Source organism: Ziziphus jujuba, chromosome 4 (genome assembly GCF_031755915.1).
Source record: "Ziziphus jujuba cultivar Dongzao chromosome 4, ASM3175591v1".
NCBI lineage: Eukaryota > Viridiplantae > Streptophyta > Magnoliopsida > Rosales > Rhamnaceae > Ziziphus > Ziziphus jujuba.
This window is the reverse complement of record NC_083382.1, coordinates 32,633,328-32,652,614: the sequence shown is the minus strand read 5'-3', so window position 1 is coordinate 32,652,614 and position 19,287 is coordinate 32,633,328. Positions and strand designations below refer to the sequence as shown.

At 37.0% G+C, this 19,287-nt stretch overlaps 3 protein-coding genes across 6 annotated transcripts; 2 read left to right on the top strand and 1 right to left on the bottom strand.

Annotated features, from left to right (window-relative positions):
• The first annotated feature begins 292 nt into the window (after positions 1-292).
• On the top strand, positions 293-2,964 carry LOC107406779 (putative disease resistance protein RGA4). Its single transcript, XM_060816845.1, has 5 exons — positions 293-589; positions 706-1,134; positions 1,491-1,896; positions 2,036-2,573; positions 2,676-2,964. Exons 1-5 carry the CDS (start codon positions 293-295, stop codon positions 2,962-2,964), a joined length of 1,959 nt encoding a protein of 652 aa, XP_060672828.1.
• Positions 2,965-12,516: 9,552 nt separating this feature from the next.
• Positions 12,517-14,787, bottom strand: LOC107415115 (uncharacterized). The gene is made up of 4 exons (XM_048472268.2): positions 14,397-14,787; positions 13,949-14,092; positions 13,631-13,836; positions 12,517-12,831 (listed from the first exon to the last, which is right to left on the bottom strand). Exons 1-4 carry the CDS (start codon positions 14,642-14,644, stop codon positions 12,671-12,673), a joined length of 759 nt encoding a protein of 252 aa, XP_048328225.2. The 5' UTR covers positions 14,645-14,787; the 3' UTR covers positions 12,517-12,670.
• Positions 14,788-15,078: 291 nt separating this feature from the next.
• On the top strand, positions 15,079-18,627 carry LOC107415140 (COP9 signalosome complex subunit 3). Of its 4 annotated transcripts, none has more exons than XM_016023422.4 (11): positions 15,079-15,413; positions 15,955-16,070; positions 16,169-16,415; positions 16,569-16,626; positions 16,710-16,799; positions 16,924-16,989; positions 17,399-17,488; positions 17,664-17,822; positions 17,902-18,023; positions 18,249-18,277; positions 18,393-18,627. In XM_016023422.4, the coding sequence occupies exons 1-11, from the start codon at positions 15,229-15,231 to the stop codon at positions 18,398-18,400; spliced, it is 1,170 nt and encodes a 389-aa protein (XP_015878908.1). In that variant the 5' UTR covers positions 15,079-15,228; the 3' UTR covers positions 18,401-18,627. The 4 variants fall into 4 exon arrangements, with proteins under 4 accessions (XP_015878908.1, XP_060672524.1, XP_015878906.1 ...); XM_060816541.1 differs by having other exon boundaries at positions 18,386-18,627; XM_016023420.4 differs by having other exon boundaries at positions 18,249-18,321.
• Positions 18,628-19,287: the final 660 nt, after the last annotated feature.

The window sequence follows — 19,287 nt, the reverse complement described above, 5'->3', positions numbered from 1 at the left end:
AAAAAAGGCTTGCACAGGGAGGAATCAGGTGCGCCACCTATGTCCCCAAGCATCTTTAAGAAATGGCATTTCACTTTGCCGCAATTTGGAGGACCTTTGAAGAAAAAAGAGCATTGATTGGCCTTGACAAACCCCAACATGGATTTCTCCGTTATCTGGTCGGCATTTGTTGAGGTTCTATGGAGATCAGTATAGAATATAGATGAGGCAGGAGGCATTTGTTAATCGGCTGTGACAGGGCATTTGTATTTCCGTCAAGGCCAGAAACAGAAAAGAAGTATTAATTTTCAGAATGACAGAGTCTTCCCTCTATAGCATTAGGGAGAGATGCATTGACAGTTTTCTTTATTTAACAACAACACAGGACGCATCGTTATACGGTGCAGAGAAAGAGATTGAAAATATTGGACACACCATTCAAAATATCCAAGCTGTACTTGCTGATGCAGAGGAGAAACAGGTCCATGACGTTGCAATCAGAAGTTGGCTCAACGAGCTTGAAGATGTTGTTTATGATGCTGATGAATTGCTCGACCAAGTCATCGCACAAAATACTATGCTTAACACTACCACGACCAAACAGGTACAGGTACTCACTTTCTTCTCAATCTCAATCTCAAATCGAGTTTTTTCCAATCGCAAGTTTAGTCTCAAGATAAAAGCTATTGCGAAGAGACTAGCTACGATTAGTGATTTTGGCAAAAGCATCAATTTGGAGGCCCGCATGAATATCCTCAAGTTGTGACTAAGGTGACGTATTCTGATCTACCTGGAGAAGTAATTATTGGGAGGGACTACGAAAAATACCACACCCGAAATATTTTGTTTGATACCCATGTTGAAGAAGATGTGTCTGTTATGGCCATTGTAGGCACCGGAGGATTAGGAAAAACCGTGCTGGCTCAACTCGTGTTCAATGATGCGCTGGTGAACCAACATTTTGATTCGACTATTTGGGTCCATGTCTCTAAAGACTTTGACACGAGGTTGCTTGCACAGAAGATCATTGAATCTTCAACTAAAAAGAGCGCCAAACACCTCCACGATGAAGGTCAATTGCATCGTGACCTTCAAAAAGCGATAAATGGAAAAGGTTGCTCCTTGTACTGGATGATGTCAGGGTTGAGGATAGAGGTTTGTGGTTAACCTTCAAAAACAATATTTTATCAAATATTGGTGCTGGGAGTAGAATATTATTAACTACTAGCAGAGATTACAAGTACAACACCGCTCTTTATGTTAGGCTGTCTAAATATGTACAGTTCTTGGGAACTATTCAGAATATATGCTTTCCGATATGAACCAGAGCCAAACAACCCCAACATTGTGGAAATTGCAAAAAATATTGTAGCTAGGTGGGGGGTAACCCTCTTACCATAAATGCAGTAGCAGGAAGTACATTAAATTTCAAAGAGTCACAAACTGAGTGGGTCAACTTCCTCAAGAAAGGTCTTTCAGAAGTATGATATCAAGAAGATATTGTACTCTAGCTTAAGCTTAGTTATGATAATCCCCCTGCACGTTTGAAACATTGTTTTGCCTATTGTGGGATATTCCCTACACAATATGAAATCGACGTGGAAACCTTAATAAATCTTTGGATAGCACAAGGGTTTATTTATCCATCACGAGAACAAAGTATGGAAGCTGCGGCTTATGAGTATTTTCTTTATTTACTTTGGAGATCTTTCTTTGAAGTGGCTGAAAGAGATGAGGATGGCACTGTAACCAAGTGCAAAATTCCAAGCCTCATGCGAGATGTTGTGGTACTTGTAGCAGGAACAAGGTTAGCCACATTGAAGGAATATGACGAGTACAAGATTGATAATAAAACAACTCTATCACATCTCGTTTCACTTTCGTTTAGATTCGTCATGGAAAATTCCAACTTCCTTGGTTCATTCAAAAAGGATACGAACAATTATTTTGCCTAATCAATCTAATTGGGAAACTGAAAGGGGACTAAGTCGGTCAATTTATGATAAGCGTATTTCAAGCTGTAAACTCTTACGTGTATTGGACTTGCATAATTCAGGGATCGAAGTAGTACCAAATTCCATTGGCAGATTGAAGCATTTAAAGTTTCTTGATATCTCTAAAAATGTAGCTATCAAGTCATTGCCTAATTCAATTACAATGCTGCCTTATTTGATGATGCTGAAACTCTCCTTGTGTTTTGGACTCCAAGCATTGCCGAGAAATATTAAGCAATTAGTCAATCTCAAACATCTTGAGATTGATTGGTGCTATAGTTTGATTCATATGCCTAGTGGCTTGGGTGAGCTAACTCAACTTCAAACATTGTTAGAATTTGTATTGAACAAGGGCATCAATTCATCCTCGCTAAATGAATTAAGAAGACTAAACAATTTGAGAGGAGAGCTGAAAGTTAAAAATTTGGGAAATGGCATAGATTGTCAGGCTGCAATATTGGAGGAGAAGAAGCATCTTAGATCCTTAACACTAGCTTGGGATTTTGATGTCAATGCCAAAACAACTGAAAAGCAATTAGAATGCCTCAAGCCACACACCAATCTTAAAGAACTGGCTCTAGTCAGCTATATGGGTATCAGGTTTTCTAGTTGGCTTTCCTCACTCTCAAATTTGGTCAAGTTTTTATTATGAAAATGTTGATGCCAATACCTACCGTCACTGAATCAGCTTTTGTTTCTTAGGGTATTGGTACTCGATGAGATGACTGAGTTGAAGTGTATCTCCAGCAAGTCTACGAATGAATCAACAGAAGTCTTGCCATGCCTAGAAGAACTTAGGCTTACAGAATTGCCTAATCTAGAGGGCTGGTGGGGGGATATCGACAATGGAGATGGAAGTTCTTCCATCTTAAGAACAACAACATCATTGCCGTCATTTCCTCGCCTTTCTAAACTGATCATTGAGGATTATCCAAAGCTGAGCTCCATGCCACTTTACTCGAATTTGGAAGAAATGGATAGTGTTGGATAATACAAGTTTGGAGCATTTTCAACAAACAATGAATGATGAAAGGTCAACAAGTTCAATGACAATGGAAGTATTTACAACAGCATCAACTTCCTCTAGTGTTCCTGATTACTCCTCTCCTCTTTCCAGGGTGCAGACTCTTTGTGTCATTGGGATCAAGGACATTTGCTATGGTGATGAGATTATGTGGCAACGCCTTGAAAGCCTCCGCTTTCTGAGATTTGATTATCTTCCAAAGTTACAAATGTTAAATAAATTAATTAAATGTGGACTTTGCATAATCAATTTCTCACTTACAGGGCTCATTTATGCCATTAATGGGACTGGTTTATTTTATTATTTGTGGTAATAATGCCTTGGTCACACACTCTCTATAAGACTTCAGTTGATCCATTGGACTGGAGGACCAACTCTCATCATAAGCCCATTGACTTGCACAGACTATAAAAAGGGTCTAGGGCAAGCAAACAATATATACTATATTTTATTATTGAGATTAGGGTTTTTAGAGGTCTGAGAGTGGTTTGAGAGTAGTGTGTCCATAGGCACTACTTTACATTGTTTTCTGTTTTGCAGATAGTAGATTGATAGTTTATCAATGGCTGCCTTCGGAGGTTAGTATTTTATACTTGATTGGAATTTATTATGCGTATTAAGATCCTTAAAATTCTAACAATTGGTATCAGAGCATGGTTAATATGTATAATAAATTTCATGTGATTATTCGGATTATTACTGTATGTTCGGCCATTGAATAATCTATACATGTTTTTTTGTTTATTTTTCCTTCTTCTCCGATTCGAATACATGTGTAGATTAAGAGAATCAAAATTACATATCTTGTGAATATATACGATTCATGCCGGATTGTGTTTGTGATGTTTATATATTTGCTGGAATCTGTGTGATAATACTTTCGATTATGTATGCATAATTATGTATAACCCGATTGCTATTTCTTCATTAAAAAAAAATAAAAAATCAAACCCTTAAAATCCGAATAATGGTTATTGATGCTATTTGAAAAACTGGGCTATGTTTTATTGGAGTTTATGGATTGCATGTAGTAGTTTAGACTAATCAATTTGGTTCAAAACCTTGTAAAAATCGTTGATTTTGAACCTTCCATGGCCGAATATAAAACCTTGCTTGGGTGTTTATTTTGGGTTGATTTTGAATCAAATTGATTTGTGGGAAATGTTGCCCAAGGGAAGACGAAACTATCGCCGTCGGTATTTTCGGAAACGGAGGCCGGAACGGCGAGATAGAGCCGGGTAAGAAATCGGGTTGCGGGACCCGTACAAGTTGGAATCGGGTCAGACCCGACCCGGCTAGCTGAGGAAGAAGGAGCGAACGATGTGCCATTTTGGGCTGACTGCTGATGTCATCTGCTGACGTCAGCATGACAGGTCGTTTGATGACGTCAACAGGCAAAAAAAAAAAACTTATTTATTTTTATTCTCATTTATTTATTTTTATTTTTTTTATTATTGATTTATTTGTTGTTTATTTATTAATTAATTTAATGATTTAATTGTTCAATTTATTTATTTATTGTTTAATTATCACATTCCAATTTTATTAAATTAAATTAAATATTTGTGATTGGAAAATTGGATTGTGTGAGCTTACCCAAAGAGGCTTTGTGCCTAGTTGGCATAGTAGTGTGGGATTTTAGGTACTCACCTGTCGTGAGACTTATTTAGTCTGCATTATGTGTACCAATGTAATGTGTGTTGGCATAGTGGATGGGTTATCTTTTATTTACCTATATCATGAAATTGCCAATTTGTTAATTATCTCCCACTTATTAACCAGGGTCTATACAGGTAACTAGGCTACCCTATCGGTGGTTTTAGTTGCTTTGTATGACGCCTGGAATGGCAGTGGAAGTTGATTGAATACCATGAATCGCAAGTTCTGGGTTACCCTGTCGGTGATTCAGTTCAATACATTTGATTGTGGTTATTTGGTTGACTGTCCCTGGCCCGCGTAAGGGTATCTTTAGTGCTACAAAGACCCTAAGCAATATTTATGTTTGTGTTTTTGTGTTGAGGGGCTGGAAAATAGTAATTGAATTGTCTTATATTTTTTAATGTCTTGTTGTTTACTATTTTTACAGCTAGTAGCACCCCAAACCTTCTGCCCATGACTGCCATGATGAAATTGGATGGGACAAATTATCAGAAATGGAAGAAAACCTTAGTTATGAATTTGACCTTCATGAAATTGGATTTGGCTTTGGAGATAGAACCATCAGAGATATCGACTGATGAGAGTACTACAGCAGCTAAGAAACTTTATGAGGATTGGAAGCACTCTAATAAGTTTTGTATGATGATGATGGAGAATTACATGGATGAGGCCATATATGCTAGTATTTCTAAAGTGGATACTGCAAAGGGACTTCTTGAGGAGATAGGAAAGAAGTTTATCAAGTTTGATATGAATGAGAAGCATCATTATTTGGACCTAGTGAATAATACCAAGTATGATGGTATTAAAGGAGTAAGGGACCATATTATGCTACTTTCCTCCTATTACAATAAGCTGAAGGACCTTAAGATGGACATTGGAGAGGAGTTCTTGACCTATTCTATAATGAGGAGTCTTCCATCACAGTTTGATAATATAAGGTCGAGTTTGAATACTAAGAAAGAAGGTTGTAGCTTGGAGGAATTGACTGCTATCCTTGTCAAGGAAGAGGATGATATTAAATTAAGTAAGTCTAGGTCTGTTGCTATGGTTTCACATCAGGTAGATAAGTCCAAGAAGTTTTTCCAAAAGAAGGGACAAGGATTCAAGCCAGGACAAGGTTTCAAGCCTGGGCAGGGTTTTAACCCCAATAGGAAGAAGTTTTCTGGTATGAAGCCTAAAGGGCCGAGGGATGGTGCTTTTCAAATTAGAGAAAGGAAAGAGTACTTCAATGGAAGGTGTGGATACTGCAATAAAGTTGGACACAAGAAAATAGACTGTTGGACCTTAAAGGGAAAGCAAGAGAAGAAAGGTAATATTTTAATGATTGAGACCAATATTATTGATATGCCTATGAATTCTTAGTGGTTAGATACTAGAGCAACAATTCATGTTACTAATTCATTGTAGAGGATGATAAGCCTAAGGGGCCCAACCAATCTTGAGCAGCATGTTTATATGGGAGATAGCTCAAAAGTGAAGGTGGACATTGTGGGAACAATCAAGTTGAAGCTTGCCACTGGATATGCTTTGGAGTTGCAGGAAGTTTTTTATGTACCTTCAATAAGAAGAAACTTGTTATCTATTTCTGTTTTGGATAGTCAAGGTTATAGTTTTTTGTTTGGAAGTAACAAAGTTGAATTATTTAAGGATGGTAAAGTTGTTGGTTTTGGAACTTTATGTGACAATTTATATAAGCTTGATTTATTTAATAATGGTCTCAATTTCTCTGTTAATTCTATTGTTGCTCCTATTGTTGCTTCCAAACGCTCAAGAGTTAACGACAATTCCTCAATGTTATGGCATAAATGTTTGGGACATATTTCTAGGCACAGAATGGAAAGGTTAGTGAAGGATGGGATACTTCCTAATCTTGATTTCTCTGATCTGTTGACTTGTGTTGAATGTGTGAAAGGGAAGTTAACTGCCAAGGTAAGAAAGGATAAGTTAGCTAGGTGTGGAGATGTTTTGGAGTTAATCCACACTGATATATGTGGACCTTTTACACCAACTGCTTTGGGTGGTTATAGATATTTTATTACCTTCATTGATGATTACTCTCATTATGGACATGTTGAGTTTATTCGTGAGAAGTCAGATTCTTTAGTTGCCTTTAAAAAGTTTAAGGTAAAGGTGGAGCTTCAAAAGAATAAGAAAATAAAAGCTGTAAGGTCTGATAGAGGTGGTGAGTTTTATGGTAGATATGATGAGACTGGAAGGAACCTAGGGCCTTTTGCTATTTATTTGCGTGAATGTGGCATTGATGCGCAATATACGATGCCTGGTACACCTCAGCAAAATGGCATAGCTGAGAGAAGGAATAGGATTTTGTTGGATATGGTGCAGTCTATGTTGGCAAATTCTAGTTTGCCAGATTATTTGTGGGGAGAGGCTTTAAGAACGGCGGCTTATATTTTGAATCAAGCTCCAAGTAAGTCCGTTCCTAAGACACCTTTTGAGTTGTGGTCAGGAAGAAAGCCTAATTTACACCATTTTCGAATATGGGGTTGCAAAGCTGAAGTAAGGATTTATAATCCCCAAATTAAGAAGTTGGATCCTAAAACCATTAGTGGATATTTTGTTGGCTATTGTATAGGATCTAGGGGTTCAAGATTCTTTTGTTCTTCTCACACCACCAGGATCGTGGAATCAGACAGAGCCATTTATTTTGAAGATGATTTTGGATTTGATGATAATAATGGAACAACGGTGCCTCAATTTAGAGAAGAAAGTGTTTTCATTCCCAGTATAGTTGTTCCTGATAGATATATTGCTGATCCAATAGTTGATAAACCAGTAGTTAGTCAGAATGAACTCATTGTTGAAGAGCAGGATATTCCAGCTATTGCAGATGCTGATGTACCTTTGAGGAGGTCACAAAGGACTAGGAGATTAGCTATTCCTGATGACTATGAGCTTTACTTGCAGGAGCATAAGTTTGACATAAGTGATGATTCAGATCCAGTCACTTATGAGGAGGCCATAAGCAGTTCAAACTTAAATTTTTGGTTGGATGGAATGGAAGATGAAATGAAATCCATGGCATCAAATGGAGTTTGGAATTTGGTTGAGTTACCAGAGGGTAGCAAGCCTATTGGGTGCAAATGGATCTTTAAGACTAAAAAGGACTCCAATGGTCAAGTGGAGAGGTATAAGGCTAGACTTGTAACTAAAGGGTTTAGCTAGAAGGAAAGAATTGATTATACAGAGACTTTCTCTCCTGTATCCACAAAGGATTCTTTTAAAATCATTATGGCGATAGTGACACATTATGACTTGGAGTTGCACCAAATGGATGTCAGAACTGCTTTTCTGAATGGTGATTTGTATGAGGATGTGTATATGGTTCAACCAGTTGGCTTCCAGTAAACAGGGAATGGTAATTTGGTTTGTAAGCTTAAGAAGTCAATTTATGGTCTTAAGCAAGCTTCGAGACAATGGTATCTCAAGTTTGATGAGGTTGTCATTGGAAATAGCTTTAAGGAGAATGTGGTTGATAGGTGCATATACATGAAGGTCAGAGGGAGTAGTTTTATATTTCTGGTGTTGTATGTTGATGACATACTTTTGGCTACTAATGACACTGACATATTGTCTAAGACAAAGCAGAAGTTGTGCAACCATTTTGATATGAAAGATCTTGATGAAGATTCTTTTGTTTTGGGCATCAAGATTGTGCAAGATAGGACTAATTATGTGTTGCAGTTGTCTCAGAGAGCCTATATTGATAGAATCCTTAAGAGGTTTGATATGCACAATAGTTCTCATGGAAGTGTGCCAGCCACAAAGGATGAAAGGTTTTCTAAGGATCAATGTCCCAAGAATGATAGAGAAAGGATGGCAATGAAGAATATTCGCTATTCTTCAGCAGTGGGTAGTTTGATGTATGCTCAAATTTATACACGGCCTGATATAGATTTTGCTGTGGGTGTGCTTGATAGATTTATGAGCAATCCCGGTCCTATTCATTACCAAGCAGTTAAAAAGGTCTTTAGGTATCTTCAGGGTACTAAAGATCATATGTTGACATATTGTCGCACCAACTCTCTTGAAGTAGTTGATTATAGTGATGCAGACTATAAAGGTTGTGTGGATGATAAGAAATCTACCACTGGTTATATATTTATCATGGCAGGAGGTGCTGTGTCTTGGCGGAGTGTCAAGCAGTCAATGACAGCATCCTCGACTATGGAGGCAGAATATGTGGCGTGTTATGAGGCTACCCACCATGCAGTTTGGCTACGGAATTTTATCCGTGATTTAGGAGTAGTTGACTCCATTGAGAGGCCTATTATGATGTATTGTGATAATACTGCAGCGGTGTCTTTCTCCAATAATTTAAAAGGTACTCCTGGTGCGAAGTACATTGATGTGAAATATTTTGTGGTAAAGGAGAAAGTTGAAGAGGATCTCATTACTGTTGTTCACACGCCGACTTATAGCATGGTGGCAGATCCACTGACCAAGGCTTTATCGGTAGGCATATTTGAGGAGCATGTATCCCCGTATGGGATTGTTAGGCAGTTGAGACTGCTGTGGGTCAGTGGGAGTTTATTATGTATTCTGCAGTAATATTCATGTTGAGCATTATTTATTTCTTTGAGTATTTTTAATACATTGATGTATGTGGATCATTATTTATTCATGAGATGAATTATTACACATATTATTGCTCCTAATATTTACAGGCCTGTTTGAGACTTTTAGTCCATGTATATATGTGTATGTTGATCCACAGGTGCCATGGTGAGTCCCTACTATCTAGTTTGGGTATATTGTTGTATCGTGTCGATACACGATGTGCTCGAATGAAATGGTATTGTATGTGTTTAGGGATTGCACATGGTTAGGTAAATCTCTACTACATAGACTGAGTTTATGGCATGCAAAATGCTCAGTTGAAATGGTATTACGTTTTAGGAGATTTACTAAGAGAATCTCTATTACCTAGTCTGGTGTATTGTTGTGTCCTGTCGGCATACTATATATTTAGATGAAATGGTATCATGGTTCAGGAGATTCTACAGTAAGTGAGTTTGGATTATATATGTAATGATTATGCAGTCCAAGTGGGAGAATGTTAAATAAATTAATTAAATGTGGATTTTGCATAATCAATTTCTCACTTACAGGGCTCATTTATGCCATTAATGGGACTGACTTATTTTATTATTTGTAGTAGGGCCCTTGGTCACACACTCTCTATAAGACTCCAGTTGGCCCATTGGACTGGAGGACCAACTCTCATCATAAACCCATTGACTTGCACAGACTATAAAAAGGGTCTAGGGCAAACAAACAATATATACTGTATTTTATTATTGAGATTAGGGTTTTCAGAGGTCTGAGAGTGGTTTGAGAGTAGTGTGTCCATAGGCACTACTTTACATTGTTTTCTGTTTTGCAGATAGTAGATTGATAGTTTATCAATGGCTGCCTTCGGAGGTTAGTATTTTATACTTGATTGGAATTTATTATGCGTATTAAGATCCTTAAAATTCTAACAACAGAAGCTCCCCGAGGGGCTTCAACATGTTAAAACCCTCCAAGAGCTCCACATTTGGCGTTGTAATTTGGAGAGTCTTCCAGAATGGATTGAGGAATTGACATCAATTAAAACACTTGGACTTTCAGTTTGCCCTTATTTGAAATCATTGCCTAAAGGATTAATAAGGCTCTCCTCTTTAGAGAGGCTGGAAATTGTGGATTGTCCCAACTTATTGCAAAGATGCCAAAGGGAAACTAGGGAGATTGGCATAAGATTGAACACATAAAAAAACTACTTATCCAGCGACCTCAATCTTCTCTCTTGTCTTCAAACTAGAAAGGTAAATACGTTTTCAGTCTTTTATTTGCATTTCACGTCTCATTTGTATATATATGATTACATATATGAAAACAGGGGGCTTTTCTTTTCTTCTTCTGTGGTAGACCATCAGTTAGATTAATGTTATCCTTAACTTGGTTTGAATTAGACTAGAGAATAATTTGTGTTTGATGAGGTCATTGGTTTGAGTTAGACTAGAGAATAATTTGTGTTTGATGAGGACCTATGTATATGAGCAGTAATCCATTCACACTGCCATAATTGTTTTTCTTTTTTCTGAGATCATTACCGTAAGTGTTTATGGCCGTTTAATGTAATGTTTCTATTTCGTGCTGCAGAACCTATCCAGGCAAAAAACGAAGTTGAGAACCTAATGATTTCATTTCACATTTTCAAAATTGTTGGTCTCTGCAACTGTGCATTAAGTCAACCATGAAGAGCTAACAGATCATCCTGCTTCTCAACCCATTAAAATTTTCATGATGCAAGTTAACTAATGAAGTTAAATTTGTGTATTGACCTGCTAATTTACTAATTATTTACGAGACAGAAAAGAAAATATGGTTCTTTGATTATGATTTTTGCCGGAATTTACGAGCATCCGTTTGGTGATAGGCCCCTTGAACTATATATGATGTTCTTCACAACACTACCTTACAGGCTATGGGCTCAGAAGAAAGATACAACAACCGAATGGTTGTAGCACAAGAAGAGGCACAAAGGAGGATAAAGCAGAGAGACAGCATGAAGAAGAGAGACTTATCTTTTTATTATTATTATTATTAATCTTTTTTTTTTTTTTTTTTTTGGTTGTATAACTGAAGCTTACCTATCATGACGAAAGTATGAAGGAATTGAATACCTACAAACCTGTATGCTAATGGAAATTTCTCTTCAGATTTTAATTTGGTCAGTTTGAGAGTTTGACAATGCAAATACTTTTGACATGATTCCCTTACTATTATTATTATTATTATTCCCCCCCCCCCCCCCCCTTTGTTATGCTTGCTTTATAGCGTAGTTTTCAGACTAAATTAGAGCACATAGACGATGGCTGCTAATTCCATGGGCTCAAGCTCATTTTTCCAGAAACCAAAAACAACAAAAAAACAAAAAACAAAAAACGAAAATCGAAAAACACGTTGTTACAAAATTTATACGACCACTCATTTCTCAAGGTCTTGCAAGTTGCACCATGAGACACCACGCAACGAATTCTTAAGAAAATTCCCACACCACAGTATTAGTTGGCCAATTAGTCATTACTTTAGAATAAAGTTGAGTTTCTTCAAAGCTCCAATGATAGGGATGTCAACGGGGCGGGGCGAGGCCGGTTTTTAAAATCCCGTCCCCGTCCCCGCGGGAAATTTTACATTTCATCCCCGCGATTTTCCCCGTTTCTTTAGGTGCGGGACGGGATCGGGGATTTTGCGGGGCGGGGACGGAACGGGACGGTTTTTCCCATTTTATTTTTTAATTGATATTTTTTTTAGAAATTTATATAAAAAAATTATTTTATGATTAAAATATAAAGAAAATTACTACAATGCAATAAAAATATAATAAAATACATTAAGGAACAAATTTACAATTATAATAAAATACATATTTAAAAAAATAAATGAAAAGAAAAGAAGAAAATGATTTTACATAAATGAAATTTTGTAAAAAAAAAATAATAAATATATATATATATATATATATATATATATATATATCGGGGCGGGTTCGGGGCGGGGTTATTATTCCTCGTCCCTGGCCCGTCCCCGACTCGGTTTTTAGGCATTTGCCCCGAGTCCGTCCCGCATCCCTGAATTTTCGGGGAAAAACCGTCCCATTAGGGGCGGTGCACCGCGGATATCGGGCCGTGCGGGGCAAATTGCCATCCCTATCCAATGAGGCGTACGAGACTCTCCTTTTTGAATGATAAAACACAGAAAAAAACAAAAACAAAACAAAAAAAAAAAAAAAACAAAAACCCAAAAAAAAAAGAAAAAAAGAAAACAACAAAAGTTAGGTAAGCAACTGAAAGATGACAAGAAAAGTGATGCAATTACTTCACTGCCAAGGAACACAAACTTCTTTTCATCAGGGGAAAAAAAAAAAAAAAAAAAAAAAAGAAGAAGAAGAAGAAAGGAACACGGAATTTTCTTAAGTTACAGAAACTAAATGAAATTGCTAATATTTCTAATCACTAGAAGAACCATCATCATCATCTTCATGTTCTGTCACAACTTTCTCTATGAACCTCTTTCGAACTCCCTCAATCACAGCATTTCTTGACCGATCGCTGCCACCCTGGCCATCATTGAGTACAGGATCTGATTGGCAAAGAACCAATGCAACACCTAATATTTCACGTGGACAATAGGAAGAAGGTTGTTAGCAGGCAACAAATAAATTTGTAAGCATGAATCATTCCTTAAAAGTAACGAGACAAATACAATTCAAGGAAAAGAATTCCACAGCAAAACATGGAACAGCACCTGCTGAAACATTTGGAATACGCTTCATACTAAACATAAATTTCAGTAGATAAGGAATGCCTACAAAAATGGTTTTTACCCTTTTCCTCCTCTCCTCCACCAAAACCACACCACCCTCTCCCCCCCCCCCCCCCCTCTCTCTCTCTTCTCCCTTTTCTGATCGGATTTCTAAATTCTCATATGGCCCTCCCGGAATTCCTTCCAGAGCCTGTTGAATAATTTTTATGGATTCTGTCATTTCGCCAATTCGGACTAGATAACGAGCTAACAAATCTCCTTCTTTTTGCCACTGGACTTCCCAATCAAATTCGTCGTAACACTCATAATGATCAACTTTACGAAGATCCCCCCGCTCTCTCTTTTCTCCCTTTTCTGGTGTTGTTCACAAATTTGAGTGGAACTACAAATTTATAGCACATTAAGTTGCGGACAAAGCAAACTTAGCACCAAGTTAATGACATTTGAAAGAGAAGAATATGAATCACGATTATTATTTCCATAATGCTTACAAATCACAACATGATTACCACATAGTGAGCAAATACCTCATATTGAAATAACTTAAAATATTCATTGCGGAAAGGAAAAGGAAAAGCAAAGAGTAATGGAAATTATGAGTATTAACTGTAACAATTTGAAAGAAGGCATCAACGTAAAGTACCTTCAGGTGTGCACCTCCTGCCAAAGCTATTGATTCCAACATAATTTGCTTTAACTGCTCCATTGTTGTAGACTAAAAGAGTAGGAACATTACGATCGGGGTAATTGGGAATGCAATCTGTCGAGATTATTTTGCAAAATTTTGTTGCTGGGTATCTTGTTGCCAATTCTTCCAGACATTGCATAAGCACACCACATTCCGGGATTCTACCAGAAAATTACAAACAATTTCAACCACAAAAACATAAAGTTCTGTAAAAAAAAAATATATATATATATATATATATATATTGAAATGTTTCTTATATCTCAAGCATACCCTTCTTTGTAAAGAACCACAACCACCCAAACATCAGATGGAGCTTGAGAAACCTCTCGCACAAAATCTGATCCTGAAATAGGAATGATTGACCCAAATTTCGAAATTTTAGCTGCTTCTCTTAATTCAGCCAATCTCTTCTTCCTGTTCAAGTCCTCCAATTAAATTAAACCAAAAATCAAAAATAAAACTTTAAGCTATCGGAAGCTAACTCAGAATACATAGACATAGAAATTCAAGTTCTTTCACAATGAACCACACCCAATTCCAAATATGAAATAAAAATTTAAGGAATTTGCAGAAACAACCCCATAAAAGTTCCAGTCTTTCATTTTTATCAACAAATTTATTTTCACAAACCAAAAATCGATCACGAAGAGAAAGCAATTAAAAACGATCCAAAAGTAAAACCCAAAAAAAAAAAAAAAAGAAAAAAAAAAAGGGGCACCTGTATTCTTCGAGAAAGCGATCGTCATCAAGATCGGGGTCGTCTTCGAGGTCTTCGAGCTGGTCCTCAGTCTTTTGGTCGATCCAAGATTTGTCCTTTGGAAGAGAGTCTTCATCAGGAGCAGGAGCGAAAGGTGGGGGCTTGAACGGAGGTGGTTTGGCCGGAAGGTTCCCGAACTTTCTCTGAAGGTCGTCCCACTGAGTAGAAGCTCCTTCCACGTCCTTGTACACGAAATGGTAGTCCCCCATACTCACTCCTTCACTGCCTCCTCTGCGTTTCAACTATCCGAGACGACGTCGTCTACTCCCTGTAATCTCTGCCACTGCTTTGGTCTGTTCCGATCCTTCTCGTTTCGTTTCGATTAGATCTTCTTGTCAGTTGTTTTGTTTGTTCCACAGGATTTCGATCCGTTTCGTCTTTCTTATTTCTTTCTTTGCCAAAGCTCCGTCCGACAACCCGATATAATTTCTCGGTCCATGAAAGAGCTTAAATGGGCCTCCAACTGGAAACAGAAGCTATAGCCCAAAATAAAACTAACAAAACTGATGAGCCCAACCCACCCAGTGCCTGGTTGAAGCTCCAGCTGTCCCGGTCAACTCAGTCGGGTCGGATCCACAGAAAAAGCACAGGGCGGGCACGATTTTACACATAACACTCTCACAGAAAGCTTGCGAGAAAAGCTTTATTGTTCGTTGTTCCCTGCGTGGCCGAGGAGAAAATCCGAAGCTTCAATTTTTGTTCTTTTTATTATTATTACTATTAATTTTTGTTCTGTGTATTCGTGGTAGTTTTTGAAGATTTTTCAGTGCAGAGAAAAAACCCTAAGAAGAAGATGGACTCGGTGCAAGCTCTGATAACGCAAATCCAGGGGTTATCGAGCAGCGCCGGGGACGTCTCACGGCTTCACTCTAATCTGAAGCAAGCCGAGGAGACAATTTTCTCTGAGTCGGCTAGGTTGTTCTCTGCTCTTGATCAACTTGACCCCTCCATTCACTCTCTCGGATATCTCTACATCCTGTACGCTCTTCTTCTTTTTCTTCAAATCAATTCTAGTTATCCTTTTTTTTTCCCCCCTTTTTTAGTGGAAAGAGATTGTGTTTTGCCGTAAAGTTTTTAATACTTTTAATTCGATGTTTGGTTCCTGAGAAAAGCAGAATAAAAGGTAGGAAAATTAGAATTTTTTTTTTTTGGTTGGTTTTGTTTAATTGATATGCTATTGCATTTAGGGAATAAGTACCCAAAAAAATAAAATGAAGGAAATAGAAGCTGGTAAGATTGATATCAGTCAAGATTTTCACACAAGATTGGGTTATGCGGGATACTGAATCTAAAACCACTCAGATTTTAATTTTTAGCTAGGCATAAATAATGGTTTCCTACCTTTTGTTGTTTGGCATCCAAACCTGGCTTAAGCTGGAGAACATTTTGGAGACAAGAATTCTAATAATGCATGAAATCTATGTCATCATATAAGATGATATGTTAATAAAGATTTTTGGTTTGCGGGTTTTGGGAATTTGAAGAAATTGCATGCTTTAAGATGATATATTTATTGCAGAGAAGCATGCTCATCTGGTCCACTTACAAAAGAACGGGCAGCTGCATTGGTTCTGCCAATTTCCAGATTTATTAATGCTTGTGCTGTGGAGCAGATTCGTTTGGCACCCGAGAAATGTATGTAGCTCAGTTCCTAAGTTTGATTTTGTCCGATATTGTTTTTACTGTCTTTTACGATAGCTGAGGGTGTTGTTTTCTGTCTTTTGGGTCTGCAGTCATATCCGTTTGTAAAAGGTTTAAAGACCAAGTTATGTTGCTTGAAGCTCCGATGCGAGGTGTAGCACCCTTGCTGACAGCTATTAGAAAACTTCAGACATCCTCAGAACATTTGACTCCCTTGCATCCTGAATTTCTTCTTCTTTGTTTGTTGGCCAAATGCTACAAAACTGGTTTGTCTGTTTTACATGATGACATTTCTGAAGTTGATCAGCCAAGGGATCTTTTCCTCTATTGTTATTATGGGTGAGCTGATTGTCTTTTCACTTTTGTGGGATGAAATATTAATTTTCATGTGTCAAATTATCATTCTTTAAGGTATTCCAAATGCTCGAGGTTTCAAGTAATTTGGTGCATAAGAAAATATTCTCACATTATTTCACTTTGTTTTCATGATAGGGGAATGATATGCATTGGACAAAAGCGTTTTAGCAAAGCATTGGAGCTTCTACATAATGTATGTATATTTAGATAGTTCTCTTGACAATGTTCAACTAACTTTACACCTTCATATCTAATTGCTCATAACATATTCTTCAGGTTGTAACTGCCCCAATGTCTACTATGAATGCCATAGCAGTTGAAGCATACAAAAAATACATTCTGGTTTCTCTTATTCATCACGGACAAGTATGCTTTTTGTTCCCATTCACCCATATACTTAAAGTTTAAAATTTGGCATGAAGGAAGCTTGAACTATACTTCAAATCAACTTGTAATGGAATCTGATGATTGCTTCAATTTCTGATGGCAGTTCTCTACTAGTCTTCCTAAGTACACTTCTTCTGTAGCTCAGAGAAATCTAAAGAACTTCTGTCAGGTAATGCAGAAGTTAAAGCGCAACTTATTCGGTTTGATACTTTTTTGCTTCCATTTTATTAGATGTACTGGCATTATCATAACATGCATTACACGTTTTTGATATCTTAAGAAGACAATTGTCTCAGTTGGTGAAGTGCTTAACACATCCATATTTTACTCCTACAATTTCAATATTGTACCTAATCATGATTTATTGCTGTATGAATTGACTGAAAAACTCAATTTCTGATAATGCCATCTGTAATTGGCATGCCACCTATAACTATGAAACTCTATTGTTCATGTGCTTTGCTTATCTCAAAATCATTTTCTGCCTTTTCATGTTTATTATGCTAGTTTTTGGTATCTTTATTGGAGCTATGTTTCTAGTTGAATCCTTTTATGTCTTACATGTCTTCTTTGAGCAGCCCTACATTGAATTGGCAAATAGCTATGGCACTGGAAAAATTACAGAATTACAGACTTATGTCCAGACAAACAAGGAGAAGTTTGAAAGTGTGAGTTCGTTGAAAAGTGCTGATTATTTCATTTCTTTATTGATTTCTTATGTAATTAGTTTGACATGTGAGCGAATAATATGTGGATGCAATTTGGTTCTCTGAGTTCATAGATTTGGCTTTTACTTTAGACCTTAAGCCATCTAAATCAGGTCTTGTAATTTTTTTGGCCCAGGACAACAATCTTGGATTGGTAGAACAAGTTTTAGCTTCCATGTACAAGCGTAACATTCAAAGATTGACTCAAACATACTTGACTCTCTCCCTCGAAGATATAGCCAACACTGTGCAGCTAAGCAGTGCAAAGGAAGCAGAAATGCATGTTCTACAAATGGTAGTTTCAATGTACTATCAATGGACTTTTGGCATCACAAATTCGTGTTGTTATTTGACACTTCTATATCAAATTGTAGATCCAAGATGGTGAGATATATGCAACAATTAATCAAAAAGATGGAATGGTTAGATTTCTCGAGGATCCTGAACAATATAAGACCTGTGAGATGATTGAACATATTGACTCGGCAATTCAAAGGTAAGTTGTTAGGTTTATCGTTGTTACTAGTCATAATGTGAGTCCAGTTGCTAATATAAATATTTTTGCTGGTTTTCAAGGTCTTACTTTGAATATTATACTAAACTGTTGTATTTAGTTTGTCTAAGTTATGTTTTGATCCATATTTTTATTTGTAGTTGTGTAGCTAAAAATTAATCAATGGATAAAACAGCATTAAATTTTATAATTATTCCCTTTGTTCAGGATAATGGCACTTTCAAACAAGTTGACTGGTATGGATGAACAAATCTCATGTGATCCATTGTACCTTGGAAAGGTGAGTCTAGAGCATTTCCTTCTTGTTAAAAGTATTGATCACTTAACAAGTTTTTTTTTGTAAGTGTACAGGTTGGTAGAGAGCGACAGAAACTAGAGTATGAAGACTATGATGGCGTTCCTCAGAAATTTAATATATGAACTCAAGAAAAAAGACAGCTTTGTATATGGACCTTAAAGTGTGATTGATGATTTCTCATCTTCTTTTTTGGAAAGGGATGGAAATTCTTTTTGTCATTTACCTCTTTGTTACTCGTTGTGAACGACTGTTGGACATGCTTTATAGTAGGTTTTTCCTTTGTTCGTCCGTTGTGTCTTATATATTATAGTGTTCAAGAAATTAATAAACGACCGTTGATTAGGGAGATCCAAATTCTTCATTTGGCTATCAGGGTATCAGATCTCCAAATTCTTCATTCTGCTACCAGGGTATCAAATCTTGTTCTCGATTGGGTGGGTTGTTGTTGGTTTTTTTTTTTTTTTTTTGGGCGTTAAGGAATTTATTGCTTTACATGATATTTATAATTTGTTTGGGACAAAACAAAAACAAAAAACAAAAAAAAAACAAAAAACAAAACAAAAAAGCCCCACATTTTCAATCTTCTCGTTTATTTCGTGGGAAAAGGGCAAGAATCGACCAACATGGAAAATGCCCTCTGTCATCGTGTTAGGGCCTTACAATCAATAAAAACAAAAGTACCAAGTATAGTAATGATTCGTATTGTAATCGTAGTCTCGTAGTCGGCGCCGAATGCCTTTGTAGTATTTCTAATGCGAATGCCTTCTTCCTTCATTCATTTTCTTTTAGTTGTGGTGACTTCCGCACCTCACCAACAAGATACGAACAGCGAAGCTAAAGCAATGCTAAACAAGCAAGAATTATCCTATATATTCTGTTAGTAAAGCCTAAATGTCCTCACTAAAAACTAAAGTGCTATCAGCAAGAAAAGACTCAGTATAGATTACA

Bases quoted from the DNA above. Each gene is read 5' to 3' on its own strand.
- LOC107406779 (XM_060816845.1), top strand. From the start codon at position 293: ATGACAGAGTCTTCCCTCTATAGCATTAGGGAGAGATGCATTGACAGT. The intron at 590-705 runs GTACTCACTTTC...TTTTGGCAAAAG, and splicing joins CCACGACCAAACAGGTACAG to CATCAATTTGGAGGCCCGCA. The intron at 2,574-2,675 runs GTTTTCTAGTTG...TTTGTTTCTTAG, and splicing joins GTCAGCTATATGGGTATCAG to GGTATTGGTACTCGATGAGA.
- LOC107415115 (XM_048472268.2), bottom strand. From the start codon at position 14,644: ATGGGGGACTACCATTTCGTGTACAAGGACGTGGAAGGAGCTTCTACT. The intron at 14,093-14,396 runs GTGCCCCTTTTT...GGACTTGAACAG, and splicing joins CGCTTTCTCGAAGAATACAG to GAAGAAGAGATTGGCTGAAT. The intron at 13,837-13,948 runs GTATGCTTGAGA...ATTTTCTGGTAG, and splicing joins GTGGTTCTTTACAAAGAAGG to AATCCCGGAATGTGGTGTGC.
- LOC107415140 (XM_016023420.4), top strand. From the start codon at position 15,229: ATGGACTCGGTGCAAGCTCTGATAACGCAAATCCAGGGGTTATCGAGC. The intron at 16,990-17,398 runs GTAATGCAGAAG...TTCTTTGAGCAG, and splicing joins ATCTAAAGAACTTCTGTCAG to CCCTACATTGAATTGGCAAA. The intron at 18,024-18,248 runs GTAAGTTGTTAG...CCCTTTGTTCAG, and splicing joins ATTGACTCGGCAATTCAAAG to GATAATGGCACTTTCAAACA.